The sequence below is a fragment of the Eleginops maclovinus genome, chromosome 12 (assembly GCF_036324505.1).
Source record: "Eleginops maclovinus isolate JMC-PN-2008 ecotype Puerto Natales chromosome 12, JC_Emac_rtc_rv5, whole genome shotgun sequence".
NCBI lineage: Eukaryota > Metazoa > Chordata > Actinopteri > Perciformes > Eleginopidae > Eleginops > Eleginops maclovinus.
This window is the reverse complement of record NC_086360.1, coordinates 28127609-28147608: the sequence shown is the minus strand read 5'-3', so window position 1 is coordinate 28147608 and position 20000 is coordinate 28127609. Positions and strand designations below refer to the sequence as shown.

General features: G+C 46.1%; 1 protein-coding gene across 1 annotated transcript in view; it reads left to right on the top strand.

Moving 5' to 3' along the window:
- Positions 1-20000, top strand: part of gcn1 (GCN1 activator of EIF2AK4) — a 30744-nt gene that overhangs the window by 5388 nt on the left and 5356 nt on the right. Inside the window, exons 10-53 of the mRNA XM_063897960.1 lie at positions 194-322; positions 821-871; positions 958-1056; positions 1304-1477; positions 1565-1717; positions 2285-2377; positions 2465-2540; positions 2976-3135; positions 3502-3691; positions 3921-4045; positions 4167-4345; positions 5058-5151; positions 5269-5382; positions 5472-5670; positions 5747-5899; positions 6010-6191; positions 6307-6387; positions 6597-6740; positions 6861-6985; positions 7076-7265; positions 7355-7425; positions 7567-7732; positions 7981-8175; positions 8339-8585; positions 8732-8853; positions 9320-9434; positions 9685-9864; positions 10154-10374; positions 10455-10523; positions 11223-11361; positions 11493-11689; positions 11780-11922; positions 12189-12306; positions 12991-13206; positions 13399-13563; positions 14619-14780; positions 14860-14952; positions 15564-15707; positions 15830-16099; positions 16917-17030; positions 17137-17367; positions 17560-17753; positions 18421-18535; positions 19771-19867. Of these exons, the coding sequence (XP_063754030.1) occupies positions 194-322; positions 821-871; positions 958-1056; positions 1304-1477; positions 1565-1717; positions 2285-2377; positions 2465-2540; positions 2976-3135; positions 3502-3691; positions 3921-4045; positions 4167-4345; positions 5058-5151; positions 5269-5382; positions 5472-5670; positions 5747-5899; positions 6010-6191; positions 6307-6387; positions 6597-6740; positions 6861-6985; positions 7076-7265; positions 7355-7425; positions 7567-7732; positions 7981-8175; positions 8339-8585; positions 8732-8853; positions 9320-9434; positions 9685-9864; positions 10154-10374; positions 10455-10523; positions 11223-11361; positions 11493-11689; positions 11780-11922; positions 12189-12306; positions 12991-13206; positions 13399-13563; positions 14619-14780; positions 14860-14952; positions 15564-15707; positions 15830-16099; positions 16917-17030; positions 17137-17367; positions 17560-17753; positions 18421-18535; positions 19771-19867 (6495 nt within the window). The remainder of the gene's footprint in view (positions 1-193; positions 323-820; positions 872-957; positions 1057-1303; positions 1478-1564; positions 1718-2284; positions 2378-2464; positions 2541-2975; positions 3136-3501; positions 3692-3920; positions 4046-4166; positions 4346-5057; positions 5152-5268; positions 5383-5471; positions 5671-5746; positions 5900-6009; positions 6192-6306; positions 6388-6596; positions 6741-6860; positions 6986-7075; positions 7266-7354; positions 7426-7566; positions 7733-7980; positions 8176-8338; positions 8586-8731; positions 8854-9319; positions 9435-9684; positions 9865-10153; positions 10375-10454; positions 10524-11222; positions 11362-11492; positions 11690-11779; positions 11923-12188; positions 12307-12990; positions 13207-13398; positions 13564-14618; positions 14781-14859; positions 14953-15563; positions 15708-15829; positions 16100-16916; positions 17031-17136; positions 17368-17559; positions 17754-18420; positions 18536-19770; positions 19868-20000) is intronic.

The window sequence follows — 20000 nt, the reverse complement described above, 5'->3', positions numbered from 1 at the left end:
TAAAGCATGCACTGATTTCCCTAAAGCATGCACTCATGTCCCTAAAGCATGCACTAGTGTCCCTAAAGCATGCACTCATTTCCCTAAAGCATGCACCAGTGTCTGTAAAGCATGCACTCATGTCCCCAAAGCATGCACTGATTTCCCTAAAGCATGCACTGATGTCCCTAAAGCATGCACTCGTGTGTTTCAGGCCAGCTGAAGGCTAACAACGTGCAGCTGATGGAGGAGGCGGTGCAGGCCATGCAGAACTTGGCGCAGCAGTGCAGTGATCCGTCTGCCGTGCAGGACATTGTCACACACCTGTTCAAGATCCTCGGAGGTAAGCTTGTTTAAAACCAGTGCTGTTTGCAATAGTGTCCTGTCTCCTGTGCCAGTGGACCAGTATGTCTTTGTGGGGTACACTCCAGGTTTATAAAAGGTGATAATTACCAAGAATTGTTTTGGTTTTTTATCCGTTTCTCATTAAGTCTTTCTTTTAAACTCTCAAAGTAAACTAATAGCTGAATAATACTCAAACAATAACGTATAATGCACCTTTTCCCACCCAAGTAACTGCTCTATATGCAGGTTTTAAACAGAAGTGTGATGCATTTGTCCTGGGAAGAAAAGGCCCATTATAATCTTATCCAAACTCTGAGAACTACATGTTTTGTTGGTGGTTTTTACTGTCTCTATACTGTGTTGACATTATTTCAGCTTGGTTTATTGTAGGATACCTCTCTTGGCTTTTTAATTCCTGTTACTAAAAGTCATTTCTTGTGTTGAAATGATTTAAATAAACTTGCCTAACAATGTTTTTCCAATTCCTGTGTTGCAGGGTCCGAGGGAAAGCTCACAATTGTTGCCCAGAAGATGAGTGTGTTGTCGGGTAAGAGTCCCTGCATTGCAAACACTTATTATTATAGGATGTCTATGAGATGCAGCTCATTGTAAACGTGAATATTTTCCCCTCAGGCATCTCCAGCTGCAGCCATCACGCCGTGTCAGGAACCTCCAGCCAGACGCTGAGCGCCGCCGTTGCTGTGATGTTCATCCCTTACCTGCAGCAGGAAGGTATATATTCTCTGTGCTTACTGGAAGACACACATACTAACTCAATGGAAACTATAAGAGCTACGGTTTCCATTAAAGATTAGTGTCATTATTGATTATTGATGTCATCCCGGTTTCTCTTTGTCCATAGTGACATCTTGGCTTGCATGAGCATTCATCTACCTGCATATTGCATTGTGCATCCCTGAGCTTCCCTCAGGAGACCCGTGTTTACTCTCAGCACTCACTCCTCTGTGTCTCTCTGCAGTTCACGAGGGAACCCTGGTGCATGCGGTGTCGGTGCTCTCTCAGTGGAGCGTCCGCCTCACCGTGGAAGTTCCCTCCGCTCTGCTGGACTGGCTGAAGAAAGCATTCAGCCTGAAGACCTCCACCTCGGCCGTGAGACACGCCTACCTGCAGACCCTGCTGGGCGCCTTCAGAGGTCAGTCGCTCGTTAAGCTGCAGACAGACAGAAGAATCCTTTAATTGAACTGCAGCTAAATCCAGCTTTCCTCCGTCTATTGTTCAGGAGACACTCTGGCTCAGGCCTCCGACCTCGTGCCGCTGCTCCTGCAGACCGTGGAGAAAGCTGCGGCACAAAACTCCCAGCATGCTCTGCTCTCAGAAGCTGTGGCAGCTTCGGTTCTGCTGAGTCGACTCGCACTGCTGGAGACACAGACGGGTGAGGCAATATATATATATATTAATGTTAGGATAAGAGACTAGATGTCGTCGTGTTTTTATCCGTGTTTTAAAGGCCGCATTTCAGTAAAGGAAGTCAGATCAGAAGTAAGTTTAGAAAAGGAGTTTGCTCTGGTGTCTAATTATGCATAAATAAACACAATAAAATTAAAACGGTTTTAAATAAAAAGGAGCAAATATTAAAAAAAACGTATCAAATAAAATAAAAATGTTAGCAAGTATAATGTATATGCATGTATAAATATACAAAAAAATATTAAAAAATAAACACAGGAATATGAGAAATTACCCAGAATTATAAAATCATATATTTCAGTTATAAAATAGGACGCAATAAACCAAAATGTGCAAAATATACAGAGAAATGTGCACAGTCTGTTTTTCCATTTTTTATTATCATTTAAAAATAATTTGTGCAAATATTAAAATCAGGAACCCATTTTCTTTATGTCCCACTGGCCTACTGGCATCTAAAAATGTAATTTCTCACTTATTGGAACATCCAAGTCAGTAAAGTCATTTTATCTTCTGTATTTTCTCTCTGCAGAGGCGAAGTACTCCAACTTCTGGAGCCTGATCTTGGATGAGAAGAAGCCGCTGTTCACCACGGAGAAGTTTCTCTCTCAGGCCAACGACGAAAGTAAGAAACTTTCAAGTTATCCACGAGAGCATTTCTAGATCTGAAGACGATGAAATGACATCCCTGTGTTTCTCCCTGGTTCTGCAGCTCTGCTCACCATGCTGCAGCTCTGTGAGAGGCTCTTCCTGGATCACGCTCACAGGTTCAACAACAGCAAATCACAGTGAGTCCCTGGGTGTGCATCATCAACACGTCGAGTGCATTAATTATTAGATAAGAGACTTGAATCATATTGCACGAGTTGTGTGAGAGTTTCTGAATTAATGTTTTGATTGTTGTAAAAAATAAGGATATACTAGAAGGGGATCGGGACCAAAAGTTCCCTCCATAACTCCAAAAGACGTGCCTTTCAGCTTCCTATTTAAATACATAGTATACTCACTGATTCTATGCATGCATTGGCCTTCTGAAAGGATTTTTGTGCAGAAAAAGCTGATCTTCACTACAGATCTGTCTCATTTACCTTAATCCTTTCATGCTTCAATCCGTCTCTGTCTCCCCCCCTCTCTCTTCCTCTGTTCCTCTGTCTCTCCCTCTGTCTCCTCCTCTGTCTCTTCCTCTGTCTTCCTCCCCCCCCCCCCCCGTCTTCCTCCCGCAGCATGTATCATCGCGCCACGGTCGCCGTCATTCTGTCTCACAGCTATCGAGTGAGGAAGCGAGCGCAGCAGACCGTCAGGAAGCTCCTCTCCTCTCTGGGTGGGTCCGGCCTGGCGCACGGCCTTCTGGGAGAACTGCGCGTGGTCATCAACAAACACAAAGTAAACACATGTTATAATTTACCGTAGAAACCTAAAAAAAGTTGGCGGTGATTCAGTTTATTTTAGTCCTCAGTAGCTCAGTCTGCAGGGGCTTTGCTTAGGAATCTGAGGGTTGCCGGTTCAAGTCCCTAAATGGACAAATTAGTAATAATTGATTTAGTATGGACTGGTAGAGGTGCCCTATAGAAAGGCACCGGACCCCCACATTACTCCCCAGCAAGTGTGTGTCGATATAGAAAAAACGCCCAAAACTGCCATAAAAATAGGTCGAAAATCTTAATTGATTACCACATTTTTAAATTAAAGCACACGCACACACACACACACATGCGCGATAGCTACTGACGGTGTGATGTCATTTCTCAGGTGTTGCCGCAGGACGCCCTGGTGTCTGACTCCGGAGAGCTGACGGAGGTCGGGCGCAGCTACATCCCCCCCCGGGTGCTGCTGGACGCCCTGTGTTTGGTCTGCTCCTCCGCCAGCCAATGGGGCGACGCCAACGAAGCCGAAAACATGGCCATGGAGACCCTCATAGTCACCCATCATCCATCCATAGGTGAGAGAAAAAAGTTTAGCACTTCTATTGACTAGCGCTCCAACATATTGAGCGTGATAGGCTAAGGGGCGGGACATCTGTAAGCAATTGACCAATCACAACAGAGGAAATGGCATCAGCATGAATATTAGGTTAGAAATGACTGATTCATCCTGACTTCCGGACAGGTTTAAAACCCAGCCACCTACCTCCAATATTTGACATGTTATCTGCTCCTCGTCTCCTCCAGTCCAGGTGCGCAGCGGACTCTGGCCCTTCCTGCTGCGCTCCATGAACTTAAAGACAGGAGAGTTCATAGAGAAGAATCTGGAGGATATTTTGCCACGACTCCTAGAGGTCAACGCTGAGAACCAGGTCTGAAAATAACACACACACACACACACACACACACACACACACACACACACACACACACACACACACACACACACCGCTATCGGGATTTATTCATCATGTTACGTTTTTTCCTCCTCAGGCGGTGAAAAATGCAGTCGGTGCCCTCTGTGGTCTCTCCCCAACCAAACTGTTACCCAGAGTCATGAGTCATGTGATCGACGGGCTCAGCCGCCCCGCTCTGCTCCACGTCACCAGGGAGGAGTACGCCATCATGCTGACCCCCGAGGGAGAGCTGTACGACAACAGCATCATGGAGAGGTAACGTCATGTGACCGTGCTGTAGTTCCTTTATAGCCCAACATTAGCCTCCTTTAGCTTAGCGGTGGTGACGTGAAGTCATGTGACCGTGCTGTAGTTCCTTTATAGCCCAACATTAGCCGCCGTTAGCTTAGCGGTGGTGACGTGAAGTCATGTGACCGTGCTGTAGTTCCTTTATAGCCCAACATTAGCCGCCTTTAGCTTAGCGGTGGTGACGTGAAGTCATGTGACTGTGCTGTAGTTCCTTTATAGCCCAACATTAGCCGCCTTTAGCTTAGCGGTGGTGACGTGAAGTCATGTGACTGTACTGTAGTTCCTTTATAGCCCAACATTAGCCGCCGTTAGCTTAGCGGTGGTGACGTGAAGTCATGTGACTGTGCTGTAGTTCCTTTATAGCCCAACATTAGCCGCCTTTAGCTTAGCGGTGGTGACGTGAAGTCATGTGACTGTACTGTAGTTCCTTTATAGCCCAATATTAGCCGCCTTTAGCTTAGCGGTGGTGACGTGAAGTCATGTGACCGTACTGTAGTTCCTTTATAGCCCAATATTAGCCTCCTTTAGCTTAGCGGTGGTGACGTGAAGTCATGTGACCGTGCTATAGTTCCTTTATAGCCCAACATTAGCCGCCTTTAGCTTAGCTTTATTACTGCTCCACTCTTATTTGGCATTAATTAACCTCTGTCTTCCTCCTCTACGCTCTCTCTCTCTGCAGTGCCCAGAAGGAAACCTCCAATAAGGGTAACATGAAGAGAGAGAACAAGGCGTACTCCTACAAAGAGCAGATCATCGAGCTGGAGCTACAGGCGGTAAAGTCACTAACCATCCTCTCTTTGTTCTTATATTTTTGAGACATTCATCAGCATTCTTAGTCTTACTCTGTAGTTGAAAATTACTCCTTCTGACCTCTTTTTCTTCTCTTGCAGGAGCTGAAGAAGAAGAAGGGCATCAAAGAGGAGCTGCAGCTGAGCAGCAAACAGAAGGAGATGATCCAGATCCAGCAGGACAGGGAGGCCGCCATCCGCAAGAGGCTCCAGCTGGTACGAACCAAAGCCACCAGATAAACATCTCCAATTCTGACCGTACTGATTCCTCCTCTGTTGATCCGTGGTGTGTTTCCCCCCCCCAGCTGGACACTGAGCTGCAGAGTGCCGTGGGTCTGCTGGAAGCCGCTCTGATAGAGAGACCCGCTCAGATCACCGTTGAGCTGCCGGCCGTGCTGCAGGTCCTCCTCCCCCTGCTGCCCTCCCCCCTCGCTGCCCCACGCATCCTGCAGGTGTACCTGGACATTGCCGTGTGCCTCATGCCCAAAAACTTCCGCTCCCTAGGTACTGCACGCCTCCTTTATTCTCTTAGTGTGTGGATAGTATTGAAATGAAGTCACTTTTTGATGCTTCCTTCCAGCTGAGCTTGTGGGTCATGTGACTCTGCGCCTGCTGAAGCCGGAGTGTGATCTGGACCCGGCCTGGGAGCAGGAGGATCTGGACACGGCAGCAAACAGAACCATAATGCTGCTGCACCATCATACCGTCCCTCAGAGAGACTCCAAGGCAGCCGGTGAGCTCACACACGGACTCTTGATGAAGCTCCATGTTAAGACCCACTGTCGTTCTGATACTGCGTCTGTTTCCGGCCAATAATGATTTCTGTACTGTTGTTTTCTTCAGATGTGGCTCCACTGTCGGCTCCTGCGTTCTGCATCTGCTTCCCCCTCCTGAACGCGGTGGTCAGGAAGTCTTCGGGCAGCACCGAGGAAGAGGAGAGCCTGGTGATCCGAGCGCTGCAGGTCATAAGCGAGCACTGCCAGCTCCGCTCAGCCGCAGACAGCGACGACATGCAGATAGACGAGGTAGACGAGGACGCATGTTTTCTTTGGGATAAATGTGTTGTTTATGGTGTTTACTGACAGTTTGTTCATTTTATTTTGTATATTTCCGTCCTGACTGTGTGTGTTCTTGTCTCAGACCGGCCCAGAGCTGCTTCCTCGTGTGAGCATGCTGCTGCTGCTCATCAGAGTTATTTCCACAGCCACCCCCAGACTCCAGGTAAACAACACACACATGCATTTAAAGGTTAAAGGCAAGAGGGTAAATACAATCAAATATAACGTATACATTGCTAACTAAAAACGTCCTGCTCTCCTGTTCATTAACACTTCATTAACTTTGTTATATGCCTACGATAAAGGGTAGAATTGCTGCCTTTTTGTTTGTTGTTTATAATGTACCATACGATCTTCCTGTGTGTGCTTTAGGTGTTGGCGTCTCAGTGTCTGACAGCGCTGTGTTCGAGTGCCGGAGGAGAGGACGGCTGCACGGTGGCCGAGCAGCAGGAGATCGACGTCCTGCTCGACGGCCTCCTGTCGCCCTGCTTCTCTGTGCGCGACGCGGCCCTCAGGGTGAGCCGAGTGCTGCACAGATATTGAGTGGTGATCTGGGTGACGTTACAAATACAATGTGTGTGTTCCTGTGAGACATGCCTTTAAGCCCCTGTGTGTGTGTGTGTGTGTGTGTGTCAGGGGTTGTGTGAGATGGAGTTCGCTCTGCCCACAGAGAGCACGGAGGACAGCGGGCTGAGTTTGCTGCGCAGACTGTGGGTCACCAAGTTCGATGTGGAGGAGGAGTGCCGAGCCCTGTCTGAAAAGTATGTATTGTGTTTTATTTTATTACTTTTCTCTTGAAAAATGTGACCTTTTTCCACCAAATCTGTGTCTCTGTGTCTCTGTCTGTCCAGGCTGTGGGAGTCTCTGGGTCTGGAGCTGGTGCCCGACCTCTGCTCGCTGCTGATCGGAGACGTCACTCACCACGAGGAGGCGGTCCGCTCCGCTGCAGCCGAGGCTCTGTCCAGCGCCGTGTCCCAGTACAGGGATCAGGCCCCCTCTGTGTTAGCGCTGCTCACAGAGCTCTACCACGAGAAACTCTATGTGAGACCCTCCTCCTAAACACTGGTTTTATTTATTCATTTGTATTTTTTATTTTATTAATCAAATATTTTTATCTTCCATTTGTACAGAGACCCCCTCCTGTACTGGATGCCCTCGGCAGAGTCATCTCTGAAGCTCCACCCGACCAATGGGAGGCCAGGTACAGCTGCAGAGGGTTTAAACCTGTTAATAGGCTTTCAATAAATAAAGAAATGTGCCTGAAATAATGCAGCAATAAATCAATGATATAAGGTACACACACACACACACACACACTCACTCTCTCTCTGTTTGCCTTCAGGGGGGGCATTGCTCTGGCTCTGAACAAGTTGTCTCAGTACCTGGATGAACCTCAGGTGACGCCTCTCTTCCTCTTCTTCGTTCCGGACGCTCTGAACGACCGGCACCCCGAGGTGCGGCGCTGCATGCTGGACGCCGCGCTCTCTGCGCTCAACACACACGGAAAGGTACGAAGTGCTTATTTTTCAGAGGTGGAAGAAGAACTCGCTGTAGCTGCAGCCAGACACAAGAACTACAACTTCACCGGCAAACGGAACTTAAAGTAGTTTCTTTTCTCTAATTTCGTTCTCGTTCCACCACCTGACAATAAGAGCTGAAAGTATTTGTTCATCACTAATTAATAGGACATTTATTGTTAAAGCACATTTTTGAATATGCACCTCTAATATGACCCTGTATCTGATTCATGTTACAGGACAACGTGAGCTCCCTGCTGCCGGTGTTCGAGGAGTTCCTGAAGAACGCTCCGCAGGACGCCAGCTACGACTCCGTGCGTCAGAGCGTCGTCATCCTGATGGGATCCCTCGCCAAACATCTGGATAAAAACGACCCCAAAGTCAAACCCATCGTGGCCAAGCTCATCACGGCTCTCTCGACACCCTCACAGCAGGTAAATGACTTTATGACTCTTCCCTGCATCATTTAGTATCTGTTCTGACAGTCTGCTGCCATAAAAGCGTGCCATAGTTGATGTAAAAATTCTTGGTCAGTGCTAAAATGCTGACTCTCTTGCATCCCTTCATCCTCTCATGCCTTCTCCTCTCCCTCTCCAGGTGCAGGAGTCTGTCGCCGGCTGCTTGCCTCCGTTGGTCCCGGCCATCAAGGAGGACGCTGCAGGCATCGTGAGGAACCTGCTGCAGCTGCTGCTCGAGAGCGACAAGTACGCCGAGAGGAAAGGCGCCGCCTACGGACTGGCCGGACTCGTCAAGGGTCTCGGCATCCTGGCGCTCAAACAGCAGGACATCATGACCACGCTGACCGACGGCATCCAGGACAAGAAGAACTTCAGACGCAGGGAAGGTCAGTGTTTTACTCTGAGGGGGCGAGTGGTTTATTTTTTCGTCTTTACATCATATAAAAGTGAATATTTTGCAAACCAAACCAACCATTTGGTGTGTTGGAATACAAGTATTCTCCTCACTGACGAGCTGTTTGTGTCTCTATAGGATCGCTGTTTGCCTTCGAGATGCTGTGCAACATGTTGGGGAAGCTGTTCGAGCCGTACGTCGTCCACGTGCTGCCTCACCTCCTGCTCTGCTTTGGAGACGGAAACCAATACGTCAGAGAGGTGAGCAGAACATAATAATATCCAGAGCCTCATTCAATATCTGCTAGTTACATTATTTACCCAATTTCAACCTTTGACTGTAACAGGTTTGTATGATAAAACACATTTTAAACGAGATTTTATAAAATAATCAGCTTTTTTCTGATTAAATGCTTGCAAATGTAACCAGAAAATGCATATTGAAAGCATACTAGTTCATATAACTTGTAATACAAAAAAGTATTGTCTTAATGTCAGTAATGAACCGGGGAAGTTTCATAGTGATATCTATCAGTTTCATTTTCCAACCTATCCACTTGCAGTGTCTCCAATAAAAATGGAAGACGTCGTCTTTTCTAACATCCATTAAACAGAGCAAGCTTTCTGCAGCATGTGATGAACAGGAACTCATTTAGGAAACTTCAATAAATCCTGTCATACTTTGTGTTCAAGCATTTCTAAAGTTATCCCCCTCCTCCTCCTCCAGGCTGCAGATGACTGTGCGAAGGCGGTGATGAGGAACCTGAGCGCCCACGGGGTGAAGCTGGTCCTGCCCTCCCTGCTGGTGGCCCTGGAGGAGGAGTCGTGGCGAACCAAAGCAGGTGAGCCCCAACACGCACAGGAGTCCTGAGCATCACTGTGAGAAGGAGCTCTATGCGAGACCCTCGTCCTTAACAGTGTTTTGTTATGTTTATTATTTTATTTGTTGTATTATATTTTATTTATTTAAAAAAGCATCACTGCCATGTCTCAAACACAAGCAATCTGTACTGGTGAGTGTCAAATATGGGTAGAGTACCCATCTAACTTCCTGTTCACTCCCCCCCCCCCCCACACCTCTCTCTCCTGCAGGTTCGGTGGAGTTGCTCGGTGCGATGGCGTTCTGCGCCCCCAAGCAGCTGTCCTCCTGTCTACCCAGCATCGTGCCCAAGCTGACCGAGGTGCTGACCGACTCCCACGTGAAGGTGCAGAAGGCCGGCCAGCAGGCGCTGCGCCTCATCGGCTCCGTCATCCGCAACCCCGAAATCCTGGGTAAGTGTCCCTGCGATCTTGCGTAAGAAACCCCAATAATCCTGGCTGAATAAACCTGGGTAAGAGACCCTGAAACTCCTGAGTAAGTGGCTCCCAGATCCTGGGTAAATAACCCCAACATATTTGAGCTAAGTGGCCCCCTAAACCTAGATTAGTAACAAAGAAATCATGGGTAGGTGACCCCTAAATCAGGGTAAAAACACAGAAATCTTGGCTAATTAACCCCCAAATATCCTGGGTATCTGTCCCTCCAGTATTTAAAACCACTATGTTTGTTTCTCCCCGTCAGCGATCACCCCCATCCTGCTGGACGCCCTCACCGAGCCGTCCCGCCGGACTCAGACGTGTCTGCAGACGCTGCTCGACACCAAGTTCGTCCACTTCATCGACGCCCCGTCCCTCGCCCTCATCATGCCCATCGTGCAGAGAGCCTTCCAGGACCGCTCCACCGACACCCGCAAGATGGCGGCGCAGATCATCGGCAACATGTACTCCCTCACCGACCAGAAGGTAAACAGCTCGACTTACAGCAGGACTTCACCCACAGAAAGATCAGTTGTTTCTCTATTACTCATGTCATGTTTCTATAGGATCTGTCCCCCTACCTGCCGAGTGTTATTCCTGGACTGAAGGCCTCTCTGCTGGATCCTGTTCCTGAGGTATGTTAAATGATTATGAACGTCCATATGGAGTAGTGAATTTAATACTGAGGTGGCTAACAAGGGTCTAAATGAGACGACTCAATGTCAACACACCCAACATTAACTGCCTTTAGCTTAGCGGTGGAGACGTGAAGTCATGTGACTGTGCTGTAGTTCCTTTATAACCCAACATTAGCCGCCTTTAGCTTAGCGGTGGTGACGTGAAGTCATGTGACCGTGCTGTAGTTCCTTTATAACCCAACATTAGCCGCCTTTAGCTTAGCGGTGGTGACGTGAAGTCATGTGACTGTGCTGTAGTTCCTTTATAGCCCAACATTAGCCTCCTTTAGCTTAGCGGTGGTGACGTGAAGTCATGTGACCGTGCTGTAGTTGCTTTATAGCCCAACATTAGCCGCCTTTAGCTTAGCGGTGGTGACGTGAAGTCATGTGACCGTGCTGTAGTTCCTTTATAGCCCAACATTAGCCTCCTTTAGCTTAGCGGTGGTGACGTGAAGTCATGTGACCATGCTGTAGTTCCTTTATAGCCCAACATTAGCCGCCTTTAGCTTAGCGGTGGAGACGTGAAGTCATGTGACCGTGCTGTAGTTCCTTTATAGCCCAACGTTAACTGCCTTTAGCTTAGAAATACCACCTTGCTGCCTGCTGCACAGTGTCCTATGCTCTGTGTGAAGCTGTAACCACTCTTCTCTTCTGCAGGTGCGTACAGTTTCGGCTAAAGCTCTGGGAGCGATGGTGAAGGGGATGGGAGAGTCGGCCTTCGACGACCTGCTACCATGGCTCATGGAGACCCTCGCCTCGGAGCAGAGCTCTGTGGATCGCTCCGGAGCCGCACAAGGTCTGTGCTTTCTCCCTGTGTTGTTTCTGATTTACTCTTGAATCAAACATTGGGGTCGAGCTAAAATCCAAAGCATCCCTTTAATCTCGTCGGTAAAACGTCTTCCTGACTGATGTGTTTCGTGTGTTCAGGTCTGGCGGAGGTGATGGCCGGCCTCGGGGTGGAAAAGTTGGACAAGCTGATGCCGGACGTTGTGAACACAGCCAGCAAGGTGGACATCGCCTCCCACGTGAGAGACGGCTACATCATGATGTTCATCTACCTGCCGCTTACCTTCGGGGACAGATTCACGCCCTACGTCGGGCCCATCATCCCCTGCATCCTCAAGGTACGGGACCTTTAGTGTTGAGTTAAAGCCCTTTGATAAAAAAGTGTCAGCTGGATAAAAGGTAATCTGTTCCTCTGTGCTCTCCTCCAGGCTCTGGCGGATGAAAACGAGTACGTGAGGGACACGGCGCTGAGAGCCGGTCAGCGAATCATCAGCATGTACGCCGAGACCGCCATCGCTCTGCTGCTGCCAGAGCTGGAGCAGGGTCTGTTCGACGACCTGTGGAGAATCAGGTCAGATAAAACTCCCTTTGTTTACTCGCAGAACATCACATTCACGCTCTATTGGCTAGCGCTCCAACCCATTGTACGTGATAGGCTAAGGGGCGGGACATCTCTAAGCGGTTGACCAATCACAACAGAGCGAGTGCCAACCATTCAAAATAAAATTCTCCAATTCGTTGGCAATACTGTACGCCATGATGGTCTTACCAATGAAGTTGTTTGAGTTTCAATACTTGCTCTCTCAGGTGTTAACTGTTGTTGTTGTTGTTGTGCAGGTTCAGCTCCGTGCAGCTGCTGGGAGATCTGCTGTTCCACATCTCCGGAGTGACGGGCAAGATGACGACAGAGACGGCCTGCGAGGACGACAACTTCGGAACGGCTGCGTCCAACAAGGTAGGAGAACAAGGCTCAGAAGAATGGCATTATGGGATGTAGAATTTAAAGAAGAGTTTAGTGTCTGTTGTATAATAAAGAAGAGGCAGGCTGTCTGTCACTCCAGAACAAAGGATTTGGAAGATATAATGGGATGCTTAAAAAATTATAATTAATATATAGTTTTAATATTTAGTTTTAATATTTAACAGATTATAGAGAAATATATTGGCCTAAAAGTATTATTTAAACCCCTGAATTATAATAAATAAGTGCTGCAAAATACAGTTATTTTTATCATTTATTCATCTGCTGATTATTCTCTTGATGCCTTTCATGTTTATAAAGTGTCTGAAAATGGTTAGAAATATTCACCCTAGTATGTAAAATTATGTCATTGAAAAATATGACTTTGTTATGATACTTAAATGGAAAATCCTTGTTTTTAGAGGCTTAAAAACGGCATTCTCTGCTATTTGTGGTTGAAAAAATAATGTTAAAGATGAGTTCATTATCAAAATAGCTGCCAATTATTTTTTTCAAATCAAATTAAGTGATTAGTCCTCTAATTGTTGCAGCTCTACAATCAGATATGTTGTTGGTAAACATTTGTTGTTCTTCTGCCGTGCCATGTGCCGTCATGATCCTAAACCACACGTATAACTGAATTAATTCCTGGCCTTTGACCCGGTTCTCTCCTCTTAGGCTATCATCGGTGCTCTCGGTGGAGAGCGGCGTAACCGGGTGCTCTCCGGCCTCTACATGGGTCGCTCTGACACCCAGCTGGTGGTCCGACAGGCCTCCCTTCACGTGTGGAAGATCGTGGTCTCCAACACCCCGCGGACCCTCAGAGAGATCCTGCCCACCCTGTTCACTCTGCTGCTAGGCTTCCTGGCCTCCACCTGGTCCGACAAGAGAACGGTACTTCACCTTTAAAACCAGCGCTGCACGATGTGGAATAAACTCCTGTTGGTTTGCTTTTAATATGTGGTTCAAAAGAGGAAACCTGGATGTCTAAGTCTCTCTCTCTTGTCTCAGTCTGGAACTTAATCGGAGAAACAACCAGCTAAACATTGTGGTTTGTTGTCGTTGTGGTTTGTTGTTGTTTTCTAGATTGCTGCCCGTACGCTGGGCGATCTGGTGAGGAAACTGGGAGAGAAGATCCTCCCGGAGATCATTCCCATCCTGGAGCAAGGCCTGCGCTCCGACAAGAGCGACGAGAGGCAGGGAGTCTGCATCGGCCTGAGCGAGATCATGAAGTCCACCAGCAAGGACGCTGTGAGTCACGATGCAACAGAACACACAGATTCAAGTGATGGAGAAAATCACCCTTAAACACACGGGAAGCCCTTTACCCTATGTTCTTTCAAGAAAGGGATTTACCTGCATCACTCATCAGGATTTATGTCTAGAGAAATGCAATTGAGCCTCTAAAAAAGAGAAACTAGTTTTTTTGTCAGATTTTTTAGAATATTTAGAATAATACGAATATTAATAAATACAATATATATATATATATTCTTTTGATCAAACATTCCACATCACAAAAAGTCTCCATAAAGAGGCAAATTGCTGGCTGCTTGATTTCTTCCGCATGAAATTAGATGTATTTAAATCTTTGCTGCATTTCCTGTCAAAGTATTTGATATTGAAGTGTATTTATACATAAAATATACTGTAATGTTTGTGTTTCAAAGATGTAATCAGCAGTCTGAGTAACCTGGGCTTCTGAGTTTCTAAAGTCAGTAGATAAAAGGCTAAACATTTTATGTGAAAGTGAAGAAAAAACAGCTGAAAAGTCAAATATTGAAATGTTTTCTAGAGGAGTATCTAGTTCAGTTCCTTGTAAAAAGCTTCAACACATTTGAGCCCAGATCTTCTTCTGTCTCTTATTTTGTAGTTTCCATTTTCCAAACACTCTAATACATTTTAAATTCTATAAAATAGAAAACTGTCGACACAAACGCCTCCAAAGTGAGTCTTACCATAAAGATGCTTCCACAATTTCTCCGTCAGTCTCAAAGATATTATAGTGTTTGCTGCATTTGTAGTCAGTGAAGTTACTGAATAAATGCTAAGAAGTGAGCAGGTTAATGATGAAGCTTCCTTAGTTTTTATTTACTGTCACTATCCAATCCAATAAACGCTGTGAAAGTAACTTTAAAAAGTGCTTTTTTTGTTTGGAATCTCAATAAATCTTTTAGAAACAAACTGACCTTAAGAGCCATTTATCTGAAAACCAGGTACATTTTTTGTGGTCTTCTTTTTTTCCACCCGATTATCCTCAGAAGTAAAGCCTGCCTAACGTGCTGCTGCGTGTGTTTGCTCTGCAGGTGCTGGTGTTCTCCGAGTCTCTGGTCCCCACGGTGAGGAAGGCCCTCTGCGATCCTCTGGAGGAGGTCCGAGAGGCCGCAGCCAAAACCTTCGAGCAGCTCCACGCCACCATCGGACACCAGGCGCTGGACGACATCCTGCCCACGCTGCTCAGACAGCTGGTGAGGAGCGGGAACACACGGAGCCTTCTTTACATCTCTCAGGACTCCTTTTAAATAAACGCCATGTGTTCTTCCTCAGGATGACGAGGAGACGGCCGAGTTTGCTCTGGACGGACTGAAGCAGGTGATGGCGGTGAAGAGTCGCTCTGTGCTGCCCTACCTGGTGCCAAAGGTAAGGTTTATTTTATCCACTGCAATCATTCTTACTGCTCAGAGACACGATGCAGGTGTACGTCTCAGATTTTTATACGATGATACTTTTTTCTGTCAGAGGAATTCTGAAATGTTTCATCACAGCAGCTCCATCGACTAGGAGAAATGTGTCAAACAAGGGAGCAACATCTTACACCACATTACAATTGTATGACAACTATTTAAAGGGCATTTACTCAGGGATTTAACTCTGTACAATAACAATCCCAAAACTACATTTGGCATTTGCTTCAGTCTTACTTATTAAATTGTGGGACGTTTTTAGTTCCCATTCTGCAAAATAAAGACGATAGAAAGGTGTGAAGAGTCATTGTTTGACTATGATGGACAGCGCTAATAAAACAAGTTAATATGCAAATAAAAAACTTAAATCAATGCCTTTAAATGAGGAAGAAATAAGGGATGTTTCACTATCTTGTAATTTAAATGAATGGAAACATTCATCTGTTTTTTAAACCTAAGTTATGTTTCCTTGTTATAAACTTCCTTAACATTTTCCCCTAAACATACGTCTGATTGATCACGGCTTCCTTTATTTCTGAATCGAGTGTTCCTCTGCTGTGCCTGCAGCTCACGGCTCCTCCGGTGAACACGCGTGTGCTGGCCTTCCTCTCTGCTGTGGCCGGGGACGCTCTGACTCGTCACCTGGGGGTCATCCTGCCGGCGCTGCTCGCCTCGCTCAAAGGGAAGCTGGGCACAGAAGAGGAAGCTCAGGTAACCCCGGCGTTCAAGGAGGAACCAACCAGTCTGATGTTCACATGCTGCACATTTACCAACAATGCATTTCCAGAGTGTTATTCCTTTACTCACCCCCCCCTGGGTGTTGCTCTCTGCAGGAGCTGTTAAACTGTCAGACGGTGATCCTGTCGGTGGAGGACGATGTCGGGCAGCGGATCATCATCGATGACCTGCTGGAGGCGACGCGCGGCACCGACGCCGGCATCAGGCAGGCGTCCGTCACCGTCCTGAACGCATACTTCGCCCGCACACGCCTGGACTACAGCGCGCACACGCGCAACCTGCTGTCGGGACTCATCCGCCTGCTCAACGACTCCAACCCCGACGTGCTGCTGCAGAGCTGGGACACAATCAACTCCATCACCAAGGTGAGAGCAGGAGCTAATGGAACTGGTTTCATTCGTACATTATCTTGGTGTTTTGCAAAGAAAGCAGACAAGTTTGTATTTATTTCGGGTTTGGGTCGCCTTTTGTCCCACTTTAATCCTGTTCTGGTAGGGCTTTACTGGGTTTCACTGGGCTTTACTGGGCTTTACTGGGTTTCACTGGGTTTTGCTGGGTTTATAGGGTTTTGCTGGGTTTTAGTGCATGTCTATTCTTGTGTTTAAAGTATTTTACACAGTTGTAGGTAGATAATCAAAACCACCCCAGACTGTTTTCATTTTATGGAATCCATAAACCGAGCAGGACCAACAATCACAACAAAAAAAGACTGAAAAATGTTTTAGTAGAAGGGAGAAGATCCTTCAAGATATTATAACACAGTAACAAAATAAATCAAGAATAAATAACATGTCATTAAAAAGGAGGATCTTGAGTTGAGCAACTACACAATTATTAATGTAGTTTATATATAACTACAGAGGTGTAAAGTCCAACAATCTGAATTCTATTTTTACTAATTTAATCTGATTAACACTTTGGGTTTTAAAAGTTATGTTGCTTTATTTATATTTAATGCTTTTTTAAAAAAAGTTTTCAATAGAAGCATCAAAGGAAAACAAATAACCCCAGGTACAATCTTTTGAAAACTACCTGATTTAGTGAGAGGCTAACGTATCTTTTGAGGAAGCAGCACACGCTCTGGTTTACACACTGAAGGACAACGGTACAGATCAATACTGTGATGCTGGCTTTAGGTCAAAAGGTAAATGTCTGAGTGCTTTGTTTGTTTCTCCTGTTCAGAAACTGGATGCGAGCAGCCAGCTGGCGATGATCGATGATCTGCATCGAGACATCAAGTCAGCCGCTGCAGACGTGAAGGGACAACACCTGCCCGGCTTCTGTCTGCCAAAGAAGGTGAGGAAGGGAGCGGAGAAAACACGTTCCAGATGTGTTCAATGGGGTCTTTCTGGGGGAAATACATGGAGACTTAACGGCATTGCTTCCTGTCCTTGCTCCTCAGGGTGTGACCTGCATCCTGCCGGTCCTCAGAGAGGGGGTCCTCACCGGAACCCCGGAGCAGAAAGAGGAGGCGGCTAAAGCTTTAGGAGGCCTCATCAAGCTGACCTCCCCCGAGGCGCTGAGGCCCTCGGTGGTCAACATCACGGGGCCCCTCATCCGAATCCTGGGAGACCGATTCGCCTCGACAGTGAAGACGGCTCTGCTGGAGACCCTCACCCTGCTGCTGGCTAAGGTCAGTACCTGCAGCTTTAACAGAAACTGTTCCTCTCTCCCTCAGACGGTCAGTCAGGAGGAGGGGTCAGTGATACTGGTCTGTTTACAATAAAATCCCCCCACAGTGATTCGAGCCTTTGCAGACCATTTACATGCACTAAAACCTACAGAACACACGTGATAGGTTTTCTGTCTCTGTGCTCTCCTGCAGGTGGGCATCGCCCTGAAGCCCTTCCTGCCTCAGCTGCAGACCACCTTCCTGAAGGCGCTGCAGGACTCCAGCCGGGCGGTGAGGCTGCGAGCGGCCGAGGCTCTGGGTCAGCTCGTCTCCATCCACACCAAGGTCGACCCGCTGTTCACCGAGCAGCTGTCGGCCATCCGCAACGCCGAGGACGCCGGAGTCAGGTCAGGTGACAGAGGAAGCTGTGGGGAGAGGAGACTTCAATCAGAATACTTTCAGGGGAAATTAACACAAATGTTTCATGACTCCATTTTTAGAATATAATAATGAATAAATTACAATGATTTATATTAATATAGGAAGTTATAGTAAGATGTGGTGCAACGTGCGATTAAAAATAAGTGAAGGTATTTATACAAACATAGAATCTGTAAGAATGTTCAATAGAAATACAATGTTATATAAATAGAGGAAGTAATAAAGTGCATTAAATAAAGACATTTATATAAAAAAGTGCTAAAAATTAATTAATTAAAACTATGTCGACATAAGTTCCGGTCAGAACCAGCAATTTAATCATTAAAATATGAATGTAAAATATAAAGAGATAATAAAAGACATTTATATACAATTTAAATGTTAAAGTAGAATGTCAAAAATAATTGAAATGAATAAAAAATATTCATACAAACAAAAAGTTTGTGATTTAATAATTAAAATAATTAAATAAATGCCATATTTTATTCAAACCTTGTAAAATACATCGTTCGGCGATATAAAGGGAGCTAACAGACATTTATTTAATTGAAAAGCTTTAAAAACCGGTGTTCATGTTGTTGTTGTTTATTATTTATTAAGTGTCTAGTTGTCATGCTTGCTGTGCTCTCGCAGGGAGACGATGCTGCAGGCCTTGAGGTTTGTGATCCAGGGCGCCGGGTCGAAGGTGGACCCAGCTATCCGCAAGAACATCACCACCACGCTGCTCGGCATGCTGGGACACGATGAGGTATGACTGCAGGAGCGCAGACTCTGCAGCTGCAAACGGAGATGCGTGGGGAGATGTTTGTGTGAAAGTGCTGCCTGTTTTTCTGCCTTCGGGGCACGAAATAGCTGCTGAATATCTCAAATTCCTCTTAGAATGAGTGGATCTTTGTTGCGTATTTGCCAAAGTTTTGCAGATTCAGAGAAATGTGTAACTTTTAAGAAGCTAATGTTTCCTCTGGTCTCCCTTTTAATGGCATCCTAACCCTTTTGAGTTTCCTTCAGCTGCCAGAAGCTCTCCTAAACTGACTTCTTACCCCAGTTTTAAGCCACATTTTGATCAAACATTCTTTAGATTTTGGTGCTTTTTAACTCGGATGAGGTATTTTCAGTGATGGGTCTTAATTCATCAGCGAAACAAGCTAAGCTAACTAGTTTATTCAGTATTTTTTACACTGTTTTTGTAGACAAGGTGAACTCTGAGAATAATTCCGCTTCAAGAACACTCCGCCTGAACTTCTATATCTAAAGTTAAAGGGGTACAAGATGTGTGAATGTTAGCAGCAATTTGGCACAAAACCCCTCATTTACCTCCTAAACATCAGCTTAATTCAGTGTTCTTTGCCGAGTTACCTGAGATAATTGGGCTCCTGGAAAAGAGATTATAAATGTTTGGTGCTTAAGTTATCAGCGGAACGAGCTGAGCTATCGTTAGCGACAGACACGCTGCGTTAAAGAAACTCAATTTTATTCCCGTGAAGCTAGCCGGAGCTAACGTGAGGAGCATGTGGCTCAAAACGTGTTCTTGGACGTCTGTTTTCTACCAAGAAAACGTCTGAAAACCACTTATTCTGAATATAAATCTGCTTTATGCAGTGTCTTAACCAGTTTCACTCAGCCAGTGTGTTTGTTTTCAAGAGTAGGAGACCTCTGTGGATGATTTAGCTCCTGTTGGTAATCCTAACAAGATGATGCTGACTGCAGTAGACACCAGCAAATACATCTCCTGTCATTTAATGAAGAGACAGTTTTGGCCTGAAAGCTGTGAATAGTGCATAGAGGTAATAATTACCCAGGAATTAAAGAAGTGTGATCAGCTAGAAATGATTTTACAGAGTTGATCTGTGGTGCAGTTTCCTCTCTGAACACGGTATAAAAACGGAAGTCAGGCAGAGAGGATGTGGTTTGAGCCTCTAAGTTTGAGAGTAAATGACACTCAAATGTGTGTGTGTCTGTGTGTGTCTGTGTGTGTGTGTGTAGGATGCAACCCGTATGGCTTCGGCGGGCTGCGTCGGGGAGCTGTGTGCCTTCCTGTCGGAGGAGGAGCTGAAGAGTGTGTTACAGCAGCACGTCTTAGGTTGGTATTTATTATAAGTGTCATTACAAAGAAGGGCATCAGGATAAAAGACTAAATGTTGTCTCTTAGATTCGTAATGCGCTCCTATTGTTGGTCTTTCCCTGGTTTTAAAGGCTGCCTTTACAGCTAAGAG